Source organism: Mastigoproctus giganteus, chromosome 11, assembly GCF_048544385.1.
Source record: "Mastigoproctus giganteus isolate SK-2022 chromosome 11, ASM4854438v1, whole genome shotgun sequence".
Classification (NCBI taxonomy): domain Eukaryota; kingdom Metazoa; phylum Arthropoda; class Arachnida; order Uropygi; family Thelyphonidae; genus Mastigoproctus; species Mastigoproctus giganteus.
Window position 1 is genome coordinate 142,997,293 of NC_143585.1, and position 15,365 is coordinate 143,012,657.

The 15,365-nt window shown below is 37.5% G+C and overlaps 1 protein-coding gene across 1 annotated transcript in view; it reads left to right on the top strand.

Moving 5' to 3' along the window:
- LOC150078488 (UDP-N-acetylhexosamine pyrophosphorylase-like) overlaps window positions 1-15,365 on the top strand; it is a 296,675-nt gene that overhangs the window by 128,366 nt on the left and 152,944 nt on the right. The window contains exon 6 of the mRNA XM_090385379.1: window positions 14,282-14,454. Within this exon, the coding sequence (XP_090241505.1) occupies window positions 14,282-14,454 (173 nt within the window). The remainder of the gene's footprint in view (window positions 1-14,281; window positions 14,455-15,365) is intronic.

The window sequence follows — 15,365 nt, forward strand, 5'->3', positions numbered from 1 at the left end:
GTTTAGTATTTATATTTATGGCTAAGGTAAAGAAAGCCCACACGAGAAGCATGCAGAAGTTCAATGGAATTTACCGGTAAAAGCACTTTACTGTAACGGCATTTGTATTGTTGCTCGCTTGGTAAACAGACAGTGGGTGTTATCAGTCTGGAGTAGAAGTTGAATCCCACGGGAGCTTGAAACCCTCCCGAAGTGGAGGGGGTAACCTGATCTTTTTTCTTTAGAATCACTAACTAATTGAATCACAAACAGTCATATTGGAAGTTCTGGCATCGTAAAAAATGTTCGTAATGTAGTTTCTTCACCGGTAAACTTTTTTGAAGTTTGCCGTGCTTCTCGTGTGGGCTTCCTTTACCTTTGCCTTTTTTTTTTTTTTTCTTAATAAACAATATATCCACTAGTCCACCAGTGATTCTAAAATAAAAAGGTCAGGTTACCCCCTCCACTTCGGGAGGGTTTCAATCTCTCATGGAATTCAATTTCTACTCCTGACCGATAACACCCACTGTATGTTTACTGAGTGTTCAATAATACAAATGCTGTTACGGCAAGGTACTTTTACCGGCAAATTTATCGAACTTTTGCATGCTTCTCGTGTGGGTGTTCTTTACCTTTGCCATATTTATTTATAACACTTATGTGGCCAGTGAATAAGTGTCATTAAAGATTTTAAACGTTGGTCAATGCTAGAAAGAAGCATTGTGCATCTTCCAGTTTGGCCAACTTCATTTAAAATATTTCACGAGGTAAAACATGGTATTATGTCAGAAAATCATATGGTCCAACTTTTTATCAACTTCTGGATTTGAATTTTAGAGAATTAACTTTTTAAGCCAAAATTGAACATTGGCTGACAGATGTGATATCTGTCTTGATATTAAAAGCTGTTTTCATTCTACTATCTGTTATAAAATGTATCTGCAGTGATTTGGAAATACATATAAAAGATTATATTAATTCACCTCTTATATGTGCTCAATATTCAGCACTTGCTGAACTAGTTCAGTTTAAACAAAAATGGACACGTTATTTGAAATGTACTTGAAACAACCTTGAAAAACATATATGCACATGATCCTCAGATCCCATTCACAAAAAAAAAATTTACACAATCCTCAGATCCCATTCACAAAAAAATGTATATTACATACACTGGTGTTCAAAGAAAGTGCATCACTGCTTAAAATTGTAATTGTCATCCAAATAACGTAAGTATCTGGCAATATTTCTTACAGATTACATCAGATAAGATTAACATACATAGATGATGATGTAATATTGTGTCAGCTGTTACTCTCAGCTATATAAGCACGCTCTGCAAGAGTTACATGCAGTTGACGTGCAGTTGACTCTATGAAGAAAGAGTGCTATTGTTGCTTTACGTGAGGAAGCATGTTCTTCCCGTCATATTGCTTATAGAGTGTCTTGTAATCAGTTGACATTGTAGTGAGTAGATTTCTTTCCAAACTCAAGAATACTGGTTCTGCTGATAGGAAAAAAGGAACCAGATGCAAACGAGTCTCTATGCCAAAACAGGACCACATTTTGAAGCACTTATGCCTTAAAAACTATAAAGCTTCTTTATCTGAGCTGAAAAGAGAATGGGAAGAACATACAGGAGTGGTAGAAAGTGCAGTAACAGTCAGAAGATGCCTCTTCAAAAATGGATTTGTAGCCCGTCATCCTAAGAAGAAGCCCCCCCCACACAAAAAATGAAAAAGGCCCAATTAATTCGGTATAAGGAGCATGTCAATTGGACCCCCAAGCAGTGGAAGTCAGTTATTTTCTTGGATAAGAAGAAATTCAACCTGCATGGCTCTGATGGGAGACAAAGAATTTGCCGTAGATGTGGTGAAGAATACCATCCAGACTGTATGGTGTCTGCAGTGAAATTCCCTACCAGCCAAATGATATGGGGCTGCATTTTGTATCCTGGAGGTTTTGTATCACCTGCAGCTTATAAAAATTTCCATAAATGCCAATGGATACCTGGCTATATTGGAAGGCAAATTGCTGCCAACCATTTTCAACCTGCTAAGTAACTGCATCTTTCAGGATGAATCTGCTCCTTGTCGTGGGCAAAAAGTGTAAGTAGGCACTTCTGTAATTACTTTAGCTTCATTTCTGCATTAGAGGTTCGACAGTAATGTGTTTACATTTGTTACAGGTGAAAAAAAAAATGTTTGGAAGAATGGTCCATTACAACTCTTAGCTGGCCAGGAAACAGCCCGGACTTTTATCCTTTAGAGAACTGTTAGCATCATGTGGAATCTGCAGTTGCCAGAAAGAAACCAAAGGCCCTTTGTGAACTTCAGGAAGCCATAACTCGTGTTTAGAACCACAAACTATTAGTTGATTATCTTCAGAAATTGATCTTGTCAATGCCTCGACGGTGTGCTGCTGTTATCATGATTAGAGTTGGTTCAACAAAATATTAGTTTGCACCTGGTGAACTTTTCATTTTGTTTTCCATTTAAAATAATAAACTGAAGCAAATTGGGGACTTATGATAACATTTCAGCCATAATTGTCATGTTTACCAAAGCTGTTGTATAAAGGTTGCAAATGCTCATTTTAGAATATTTTGAAAGCACCTGTCAAATTTACTTAGCTTTGCCTTAACTATTAATAAATATCTTTCGTTTAAGTTTCTGTTTATGATGCTTGTCATTAATATAACATGCTAGCAGGGAAAAGGAGGTGATTGTCCCTCTGTATAAGGAAATGGTCAGGCCACGCCACGCCTTGAGTACTGCGTACAGGTCTGGAGGCCTCATTTTAGGAAGGATGTAGATTTGCTTGAGTGTGTACAGAGAAGGGCAACAAGATTGGTGAGGGGAATGAAGGGATCCTCTTACCAAGAGAGGTTTAAGTTCTGCAAATTGCAGTGGCTGGAGACTAGGCACCTGTGCGGTGATCTGATTGAGGTGTATAAGGCCTTGAATGGGTTGAGCACGCTGAATTCTGATGGAATCCTTCCACTTGTTCAGATTGCGAACCTACGGGGGCATAAATTCAAATTAAGAAAAGACATATGTAGAATAGATGTGCAGAAATTTGCCTTTAGCCAGCGGGTGGTTAATTGCTGGAACAAACTTCCATCTGTCATTGTGGAAAGTGATAGGTTAAATAAATTTAAGGAGGAACTGGACAGGCATTTGGAGGGAATGGTGATTTTTTTTTTTTGGCTGATGTTGCATAAGCTCATACACTTGCTTTCTTGCATCACATGCCACTACTACTACTACCATCGCGAAAAAGGGTTAGAAATTCCTAGGTGATACACTTTCTTTGAACACCAGTGTATGTATTCTTGTAAAGGTTAAATTCATTTTTACCTATTCAGCATCTTGACCAGCTAGGTCTATGTGACTAGAAAACGGAAGCCAGCTGGAGGAGTTGTGAACCTTAAAATCACCAAGAAAAATTCTCACTATTAGAAAAGTTGAACTGGAGGAAGTCAATTTTCAAAGCGAGGAAGTCAAAGAGTTCCAAGTGATTAGTGGAGTTGGGAGAATGAGATGAAATTGACAGAATGTGGTAGAGAGATTTTATGCCAGAGAAAATTGAAAAGAGGGGATTCCAAATTACCAAGTCTCTGACAGGGAATATCAGAATGAACATATGCACAAGTACCACTTTTGAAGCAAAAGGAAACAAAAAAGTGAATAATTTGGACAACTGAGATGAGCAGTAGTTGAATCAACTGATAACTGGGATTCTGTCAGAAAAAGTGCACGGGGGTTTGGCAGACTGTAAGTGGAATTGAACACCATTAGTTCGACAATTCATGGTGTATTCAGAAGTAAGAAGAGGTGGCGAGGACATGCTGTATGAAGTAATGAAATTTTTGGATATGGTGTACACATGGTAAGAATATATTCAGCTCCTTGACATAATGTGGCCTCAATAATAACCCCCACATACACACTACTCGGACTCCCTCTGGTCACTATCTGGCAGAGAAAGATTATATACTAGCTGATCCAGAAGCCTCCTAGAGAGTTGCCAATAGATTTGGTTTTCGGCGGACTATCTGGCTTCTAGCCTGCGAACACTGTTTTAAGCTCTGCCCTTGAAATGTAAGGAAGATTGGTTCTTGCCATGATGTCCATCATAACCTCAAAAGGCATCGATCATACTGCGTAATGGAAGAGATGGGGGGGTTGCTGGAGCTTTGCTCTGGAGACTAAAAATGGGTTCCACCACTTCAAGCCTCCATTATGCAAAGTGGTGGTATTGCACTATTTGATGAGAGTTATGTACTACCTAGTATTGCCTGGTAACACAGGGGCGGCATTCCTCCAAGTGGTGTGTGTGTGTGTGCCACACCTGGACCTCTTTTTATGTTGTTTTCACCTGCATTGTCACCTACAGTGTGCTATTTGAGGACTTACACATGGGAGTTATACCCAGTGTCACTAACAGACCCACCATCGTGAAGGTGCAAGCATAGGATTTGGCTATCACAGACTGACCAGACTTTGCCGAATTTTGGTCAACTTGACTGTAGTGGCACCCAAATATCAGTTCCATCAAACATTTTAGACTCCCAGGTGGCAGCTTGCCATACCTGAGAGAATGTCTGCGACAGCCTCAAGGACCAAACTATGTCACTATAAGATATGAAGTTTTCTGAGCAGTGGAGACGGTCCTCAAGAGTAGCTCATGGTGTCTTGTCAATGATATACAGGAATTTTTCTAGCAGGGATAAGGTGATTATCCCCTTGTGTAAGGCAGTGGTCAGGCATTGGCCCAGCATGTCAGAACATTGTTCTTTCCCTCAATATGGCTTTGCAATAAAATAAACAGCCCTCATTCCCTATAGGCTTGTGTGCTTACATCTACAGTAGCAGGAAGATCAGCTTAATGGAAGAGGATGCTGACAATCACTGACCTCAATCAGGCTGCCTTTGTACTTCAGGCATTGGAACCCTTAACATTTGGTCTATGAGTACAGACTGTCACCTAGAAGAACTATTACAAGAGCTGAAAATCATCAATTGGGACATCATCGGTTTATGTGAGATTTGAAGAAAAGGTGAAGATTTTGTCAAACTAGAAGATGGACATTGGCTGTACTACAAAGGAACAAATCATGGACGATGTGGTGGAATTGAGTTCCTGATGAACAAAACACTAAAAGATTAAACCATGAAAGTAGCAAGTATTACCAAAAAAAATTGCTTGCTATGCTATTAAGCTAAATAATTGCTATTCTCTTCAAATTATTCAAGCTTATGCTCCTATAAGTAGTGATGATGCAGTTTAATAATTTTATGAAGGTGTATTGTGCCATTACAAGCAGGATGACTACCACTATAAAATTGTAATGGGAGATTTCAATGTGAATATTGGTAGATCCAAGATGGGGAAAGATCTGTCAGCCCATGTGGAACTGGAAAAAACGATGGTAGAGGCTGTCTACTTATTAAATTTGCAGAAGCCCAAAATTTGTTCATCATGAACTTATTCTTCAAGAAAAAGGCCCAATGAAAATGGACATGGAAGAGCCCTCTTGGAAATACTAGTGAAATTGACTTCCTGTAGACAAACAGTAAAACGATATTCACTGCCTGCTCAGTCTTGATATTCACTGCCTGCTCAGTCTTGAACCATTTTAATGTTGGAAGTGACCATCAATTACTGAGAGCAAAAATCAAAATTGATAGCAAGAAATAATGAAAGAAATGGGTCAATTCAACTAAAAGTGAAGATCAACACTAACTAACTATTGAAAAATCATCAAGGTTTTGAACTAGAACTGTGTCCAATCGTTTCAGTGTGCTACGAGATCTTCCTGACACAGATATTTCAACCGATAATGACAAAGTCATTGAGACTTGTAGACACTGCCTATGCTTCTGTACTTACTGTAAAACAAGAAATACCAAACAAAATATCAAAATAAACAATTGCTGTGATGAAAAAGTGATGAGAAGTGAAGCAAATTGGTAACCTAAGAAACAAAGTAGAATGTATAGAAATGTGCAAGACCATAAGAAAGCACATAAAAGAAGAAATGTGCAAGTTCAACATTGAATTTGTCAGAAGAACAGTAGAAGAAAATCAAGGAATTTTGGTGTATATGATAATATTATGCAAGAAAGGAGTAACTGAAGAAATAAAAAGAGACAAAAGAAGAAAGAACTGAAGAAATTAAAACGAAAAATGATTACACACAAGAGCCAAATGTTTGCTTTGAAGCTTGAGGATGGCACACCAAAAAAAAAAAAAAAAAACTGAACAACAAATAATAAAATTAGTGGAAATTTTATTTATATCTTTATAAGAATAAAGGCAGTGGATCCAACACCAGATGTAGAAGCTGTACCAGAAATTTTGGTAAAAGTAGAAAATGCTATAAAATCAATGATAAAGCATCAGGACCTAATAAAGTCTATGTTGAAAACTGGAGGCCAGCCAGTATTTAAGGCTCTAGCCAAACTATTTTGAAAATGCCATCTATTAGCAAAATACCTTTAGCATGGAAAAATGCAGAAGCCATCCTACTGCACAGAAAAAGTGACAAGGCAGATTTAAAAAAACTTCTGACCAGTAAGCCTATTGCCAGTTGTCTATAAGGTTTTCATAAAGATACTTTCAAGAAGAATAGGCACAATACTTTGTGCGGCACACCCCAAAGAACAAGCAGGTTTCAGAAGTGATTTTAGTACAATGGATCACATACAAACAGTGCAGCAAGATATAGAGTGACACAATGAATACAACCTTCCTTTATGTATAGCCTTCATCAACTATGAAAAGCATTCAACTCAGTCACAAAACAAACAATAATCAATGCCCTGATCAACCAAGGTGTAGGCAAAGCTTACATGATTATTCTCTAATCAATATATGAAGAGGTAACTGCATCAGTATGAGTTCAACAATGATAAAGTCCAGATAAACACAGAAAAAGGTATCTGACAAGGAGACACAATCGTGTCTCCTTGTCAGATACCTTTTTCTGTGTTTATCTGGACAAAACTATTTTCTGACAGTTTAGAAGAAATTTTTTGCAAGCTAAACTGGGATAATAGCGGACGCAAGATAAATGGAGATTACTTGAATCACTTACAATTTGCAGATGATATCATTCTCTTTGCTAGTGATCCTGAAGAATTGCAGCAAAACATTGAAGAACTGTAGTGTGAAAGCAAGAAGTTTGGTTTGAAGATGAATATCAAGAAAATACAGGTTATGTTCAACAAATTTACCAGACTAATGAAAATCATGTCTGATCAACAAGAACTAGAAGTGGAAAGGTATGTTTATCTAGGACAAGAAATTTCAACAGATGGAAATTGAATGGTGCATAAAATTTGGATGGCAAGCATTTGGAAAGCTTAATATAGTCAAGACAGACTTGCCACCCTGTCTCAAATTAGCATTAGCATTAGCATTAGTAGAGGCATTTGATGCAAGAAAGCAAGCTTATGCAGCATCAGCCAAAAAAAAAAAAAAAACCCACTTCCACTTCACCCCTCTGTTCGTTCAAAATACCTGTCCAGCTGAGCCTTAAACTTATTTAGGCTATCAACCTCCACCACAAGGGATGGAAGTCTGTTCCACCAACCAACCACCCGCTGGCTAAAGGCAAATTTCCGCACGTCTATCCTACATCTGTCTTTCCTCAATTTGAATTTATGCCCTCTCAGGTGATTTTTCTGAGCAAGAGGAAGAATCCCATCAGCATTGAGCATGCTTAAACCATTCAAGGCTTTATACACCTCTATCAGATCACCTCGCTGGTGCCTAGTCTCCAGACACTGTAATTTGCAAAACTTAAGCCTTTCTTTGTAAGAGCACCCCTTTGTTCCATTCACTAATCTTGTTGCCCTTCTCTGTACTCGTTCCAGCAGCTCTACATCCTTCTTGAAATGAGGCCTCCAGACCTGTATACAGTACTCTAGGTGTGGCCTGACCATCGCCTTATACAATGGAATAATCACCTCCTTATCCCTGCTGGAAAAATTCCTGTATATCACTGACAATACTCCATGAGCTACTCTTGCAGCCCGTCTGCACTGCTCAGAGAACTTCATATCTGCCTGCACAACCACCCCCAAGTCCCTTTCATTCTCTACCACTGTCAGTGTAGTACCACAGAGTTGATACATTGCTCTGGGGTTGCTGTTTCCCATGTGTAGTACTTTACATTTGTCAATGTTAAACTTCATTTGCCACCTCTCAGCCCATCTGCTCAACCTTTCCAGATCCTGTTGCAGCAGCATAGTGTCAGTAGTGTCCTTGACAACCCTGCCAACCTTTGTATCGTCTGCAAACTTGGACATTAAGCCCGATATACCATCATCAATATCATTTATAAATACAGAAAACAATAATGGACCCAACACTGAGCCCTGAGGGACTCCACTAATAACATCAGTCCACGATGAGCAGTGTCCATTGATTACCACTCTCTGTCTTCTCCCCCTCAACCACCCCTTTATCCATAGCAGCAATTTGCCTCCAATGTCACACTGCTCCAATTTGTGTAGCAGTCTTCCATGTGCAACAGTATCAAAAGCCTTTCTAAGATCCAAGTATATAATATCAAAGTTATTCCCTGCATCCAGTTCTTTTGTGACTGCATCATAGTATCCAATCAAGTTGGTCAGGCAAGACTTCCCCTTAACAAAACCATGCTGTGTCTGAGCTATAACTGAAGTCTTGTCTAAATGATCCTGCAGTGCTTCTTTAACCAGTGCCTCCATTACTTTTCCTGGAACAGAAGTTAGGCTCACAGGTCTATAATTACTTGTGTCAGCCTTTGATCCTCCTTTGTGAATTGGGGTCACATTTGCACATTTCCAGTCTATGGGTACCTCCCATGAGTCCAAGGAAGCTCTCATAATTATGGCTAAGGGTTTGCTTACTTCCTTTGCTGCCTCCTTTAATATAACTGGATAGATCCCATCCACCCCGGGTGCCTTTCTTGTGCTTATCTTCAACAGTTTCTCCTCCACTTTACTCCCAGTTATTTCAAGATTCTGTAGCTTACTGCTAGAGTTGAATACACCTCTGGCATTCCCCTCGCTGAATAACTCCTCATGTGTGAATGTCGATGCAAAATATTCATTTAGTTTGTTAGCTACCTGAGCAGGATCATCAACACTTGACCCATCAATATCAAGTGGACCAATCTGATTCATCCCCTTCCTTCTAGAGTTTACATAAGTAAAGAACTCTTTGCTGTTTTTCTTTGCATCCCTTGCCAAGGATTTCTCGTAATCTGCCTTCGCCTGCCTAACCTCCTTTGTAACTTGGTTGCATATCAACTTGTATCTATCATAGGCTTCTGTGTCATGTGTTAATTTGTATGTATCCCATGCATTTTTCTTCTCTGCCATATGCCTCATTAGTTCATCTGACGTCCATTTTGCCTGAACCTTGAACAATATTTCTTAGTTGGTATGTAAAGCCTAGTAGCTTCCAAGATAAGTTCTTTGAATGCTTCCCATTTTGAATTTGCTGTTGGTAACATCATCAGTTGGTCCCACTGTATATAATAAAATGAAAGGGTTTTTAACAGTGTATCTTCCCTGTCCTAACATATGGTGACATTGAATGCTAAAGCTTTCCAAAGACTGAGGGTTACACAAAAAAGTATGGTGTGCTGAATTTTGAACATAACCAAAGAAGACCGAAAAACGTGCATGGATTCACAAATAAACCATAGTCTTTGATAACATTGAAAGAACAAAAAATGGAAATGGGCAGGTCATTTATCAAGGAGAATTAACGATAGGTGGGTCGACCGGGCTAGCCAAGTGGATAAAGTGCCTGCCTGGCAACCCAAAGGTCGCGGGTTTGAATCCCGCCTCGGGCTTGGATCAGAGTACAAAATGCAAAAACTTTGGGGAGGTGCATTATGGCCACAGAAGCCGATGCGCCAACAAATAACGAAAAAAAAAAAAAAAACAATAGGTGGACCAAAATGAATTTTGAAATTGCTACCGCTTGACCCTAATTGCCCAAGAAAAAGATCAGTGATGAGGTGGATCGATGAAATTGTGAAATTTTCTGGTGTACAATGGCAACAGAAAGCACAAGACTGTAGTTGCTGGAAATGTGTTGAGGATGCTTCATCCTGCAGTGGATCAACAGTGGCTGAAGATGATGGAGGTAGTGATGATGATGATGATTAAATAAAGCTAGTGTTAAATGTTCACTCTTCTAATTCAGAGGTCGGCAACCTTTTATGAGTAAAGAGCCATTTTTGATCTAATTAAAAAAAAAAAATGCAAAGAGCCGCACCTCAGCTCAAAGTGGAAGGGGGGGAGGAGTTTTTTAAGAAATGGAATAGAGTGAGAAGGTATTTTATTAAAATATATACATATTTTGAAATATTATTTATTAATACTGAAAAAACATACCAAGCATCCAATTAGGTACAAATTAATGTGACTTTTGCTGCTGAACTTCTTGAGCAAGTCTCTTAACGTCAGGCGAGTATGCCATAATTTTCATCTTTAAACATGCTTTGAGAGACTCACATTGTTCAGGCGGTTTCTTGATTTATTTTTAATATAGTTCTTCACTTTGCTTGCAGAATATGTCAAACCAAAAACTGAGAGAAGCCCAAACACAAATATTTTCAAATTTATGTGTGTTCAGTAAGCTACTGAACACACATAATTTGTGTAGAATTGCAAGAGCAATTCTACACAAATTCTTCTCGAAATCCTCATTTTCAGTTTTAAGGCATTTTAGTCTTGCACTCCACATGTTCTTGATTTTTAAGTTCTCTAACTCCATTTCAAAATGTGCTTCATTAGTTTGAGGGAATGGAGAAAAATTTAACTGAGAAGTATTCACTTCAAGAGGTTTGGTTTAAAATGATAATGTCGTCTTTTCCTTCCTAAAATCCTCAAATCTATGGCTAAATTCGGTACACATTTTGACAATCGTGTGTTGAAAAAATGGAAAATTAATAGAATTGGAATTATTTTTAATACCTCCTTGATATTTTTTTAACATTTAAAAATGTAATAATTTGCCACTTCCTGTGTGTCCTTCGAAAACACATAATTTGTGTTCATACAAAAGCATAACTGCTGTGTTACCTTTTCCTTGTAATTTCTTATTTACACAATTAAATATGAAGTCGCATCTGCCATAAAATAGAATTTTTGTTACCAATCAGTGCTTTCTAGCTCTTCATATTCAGCATTCATATCCTTCTGTTTTAAAAATAATTTCAATTCATCAAGACAAGCAGTAAATCACATCAACGTTGCACCTCTAGAAAGTAATCTAATGCTGTTATGTATAAGAAGATCAGCACATATATTGACAATTGACTTCAAGAAGTTCACGGAATTGTCAGTGATATATGGAATTGGAATTGTTCCATATGGAATAATATGGAATTGTTAATAATATATGGATATTAATAAAATAATATGGAATTGTTCACGGAATTGTCAATGTAAATAATGGTCTTGCCATTATTTTATTGACTATCTTTATGACCAAATCCATTGCTGTTATCTCTTTTGGAAACATTTGCAAGCAAAGTGCCTCTTGATGAATTATACAGTGAAAGAAAAACACATCATGCGAAATGTTTTTTATAAATAAATAAATGAAACCTCTGTTCTCACCTCTCATGCTCAGGGCTCTATTGGTCGCAATACAAATTATTTTGTTCATATTAATTCCCTTATTTTTGAAGCATTCAGTAATTACAGTTTATATATCCTCTCCATGCATTTGTCCTGTAAGTGGCAGTAAATCAAGCAATTCTTCTTAGGATCCTTGAGAATTTATATATTTACAAATAAGGACAACTTGTGCAATATCACCAACATTACATGATTCAACACAGGCTATAGAAAATTGGCACTTCCGTAGCCAGGTGGGAAGGAGCAGCAGTGCGTAGCACATGCTTCTTTATTAGACCGGAGTTCGAGCCTGTCACCACCAAATATGGAGGATGCGGAAAGGTCAGAGAATGACCACCACATATCCCGGAGCAATATGGCCTTAGTTGCTAATGCTCCAAACAACAACAACAACAGCTATAGAAAATTCTGATGCCGACTTTAGGTCCATAATCTTCTGACTGGTTATATCTTCGGTCATTAGTAAAGCTCTATCCCTCACAGTTTTTGTAGATATTGGTATTTCTTTAATTTTCATAATTATTTCTATTTTGCTTTGAAAATTGTGGAAAAGATTTTCCAACATTTTAATAAAACATTCTTTTGTGTATTCACCATTCCATAAATGGTTCCCCCATGTTACAATTTCACATGCAACTACAAAACTAGCAGCATTTGTATTGCGTGATGATTTTATCCATGATTTATGACAATGAATTCTTTGTTAACAACATTTTCTGCTTCAACTCATTTACAGCCTTTTTTTTTTTTGCCTCACCGGCTGGATATGTTTTGGCAAATGTATCATGTTTAGTCAAAAAATGTTTTTTTATTGTTTGAAAGTTTTTCACTGCATATTACACAATGGAAATCCTGTAGAATTTGCCACAAATGCATATGACTCAGTACATTCCTTCTTAAATTCCCAGTTTTCTTGCTCAATCTTTCTCTTTTGAGTTGAGATTTAACAAATGATAGCAATTTTAATTTCATCTTATTTCACTTGTTTAATAATATCACATCATGGATTTAAAAAGTCAAGTGATTTATAATATGAATTCATGTACCTATCACAAACATTACGTACACAAAAATATAGTAATAGTAATAGAGGCATGTGATGCAAGAAAGCAAGCATATAAGCTTATGTCGCATCAGCGAAAAAAAAAAAAAAATTCACACAACCATTCCCTCTAAATGTTTGTCCAGTTCCTCCTTGAATTTATCTAAGCTATCAACTTCCACAATGACAGATGGAAGTTTGTTCAAGCAATTAACCACCCACTAGCTACAGGAAAATTTCCGCACATCTATTCTACAACTGTCTTTTCTCAGTTTGAATTTATGACCCCTTAGGTTCGCAATCTGAGCAAGCGGAAGAATTCCATCAGAATTCAGCATGCTCAACCCATTCAAGGCCTTATACACCTCAATCAGATCACCTCGCATGTTCCTAATCTCCAGCTGCTGCAATTTGCAGAACTTAAGCCTCTCTTGGTAAGAGGATCCCTTCATTCCCCTCACCAATCTTGTTGCCCTTCTCTGTACACGCTCAAGCAAATCTATATCCATCCTAAAATGAGGCCTCCAGACCTGTATGCAGTATTCAAGGCATGGCCTGACCATTGCCTTATACAAAGGGATAATCACCTCCTTTTCCCTGCTAGCAAAATTCCTGTATATCATTGAACAAACCCCATGACCTGCTCTTGAAGCCTGTCTGCATTGCTTAGAAAACTTCATATCTGACTACACAATTACTCCCAGGTGTTTTTCATCTTCCATCCTAAGTGTAGTATACCACGCAGTTGATACGTTACTCTGGGGTTACCATAAACAGTACCCATATGCAAAGTACTGCATATGGGTACTTCTACCCATATGCAGTACTTTGCATATGGGTAGAAGTACCCAGATCAAATTTTCTAGATCCTGTTGCAGTAGCACACTGCCATTACTGTCATTAACAACCCTGCCAACCTCTGTATCATCTGCAGACTTCGACACTAAGCCTGATATACCTTCATCAATATCATTGATAAATATACAAAACAACAGTGGGCCCAACACCGAACCCTGTGGAACTCCACTAATAACATTAGTTCACAAAGTGCAGCATCCATTGATTACCACCCTCTATCTTCTCCCATTCAACCACCCTTTTATCCATTGTAGCAACTCACCCTTAATACCATTCAGCTCCAATTTGTACAGTAGTCTCCCATGCGCAACAGTGTCAAAAGTTTTCCTAAAATCCAATTATTTTGTTCCTGTTTTACATTCACCACCACCACAATGAACATCTTGCTAAGTGTGCTCTGCTCGCGATGCGAAGGCAAACTAAACTGAGAAGTGTTTGTGGCTTGTGCTGAAACTAATACCATATTCACGTCACTGCCTGCAGCCCTTGCGTGCCATGCTTGTCATATATGTGGGCTAAAAGTTAAAGAGCTGCAGTTACATGTTAAAATAGTCACAGGTTGTCAAACCATGTTCTAGCTGCATGAATTGTGCATGTCATACTAGCCTTATATATGGTAGATTTCTAATATATTAATTTTTACTGATACATTAGATTTTATCTTAAATGCTTTTAAGATTTAGGTTTATCTTAAATGCTTTTCAGAATTAGATTTTATCTTATATGCTTTTAACTTGCCTTTTATTAGATGGCAATGGTGGCTTATATAAGGTTCTTAAAAGTCAAGGTATTTTGGATGATATGGAACGAAGAGGAGTGCAGTTCATTCACGTATACTGTGTGGACAATATTCTTGTAAAAATGGCAGATCCTGTCTTCATTGGATTTTGTATTTCCAAAGGAGCTAATTGTGCTGCAAAGGTAAATTTTGATATAAAATTTTGTTGGCTGTTCTTAAGAGACTTCATTGTAGTTACGTCTGAAATTTGAGACATCTAACTTTGTTAATAACTTTTACTTAAAAGGAGAAATTTTAATAACTAATCTTATATAACCTGGATAACATTGTATAAATATAAATGACAAGGATTATTTTATCCACTGTTATACTTAAAAAAGTACAGGATCAAAATGAATCATGCAAAACATACTTGACAACTAATCAGATATTCTGAAAATATGAATATTAGCATATTAGGGAGAAGTACTAGCTTAACTAGCCAAGAATGTTCTTGTATTAGTCATCACTTGTTGTCCTGATAGAGATGAACCCTTAGCAAGTTATGATAATTGTGTGCTAAGTTTGATTATGACAAATGCGATCTCAGTTGTTAAAGGCAAGGGTAAGGGTTTTCTTTTCAGGAAAAGTGACTATGGCAGTCCAAGATACTATGGGCCTCTATCAACTAGAAAGATCGATTGGGGAAGGTAAATATAGGTAAGTTATGGAACTCGAAGAGACACACAAATGAAGATATACCATTAAGAAAATACAGACCAAAGAGAATACCAAGATGGACGACTATGAACTGGCCAAATCAGCAGAGTAAGAAAAGATAACATTGGACAATTAGAGAATTGTTCTGCAGGAGTACCACAGAAATAAATAGGCTGTTAAAAGAGTGTAAGGAGTAACTGATGAAGAGAGGAGACAAGATTTACATATATTTAAATACAAGGAACTAAACAGAAAACAGATTGTACTCCTAAAATATAAATGACAAGGTTTGTTTTAGCATTAGCATTAAAAGAGGCATATGACGCAAGAAATCAAACTTATGTAGCATCAGCCAAAAAATAAAAATAAATAAATAAATAAATAAAAACCTTCC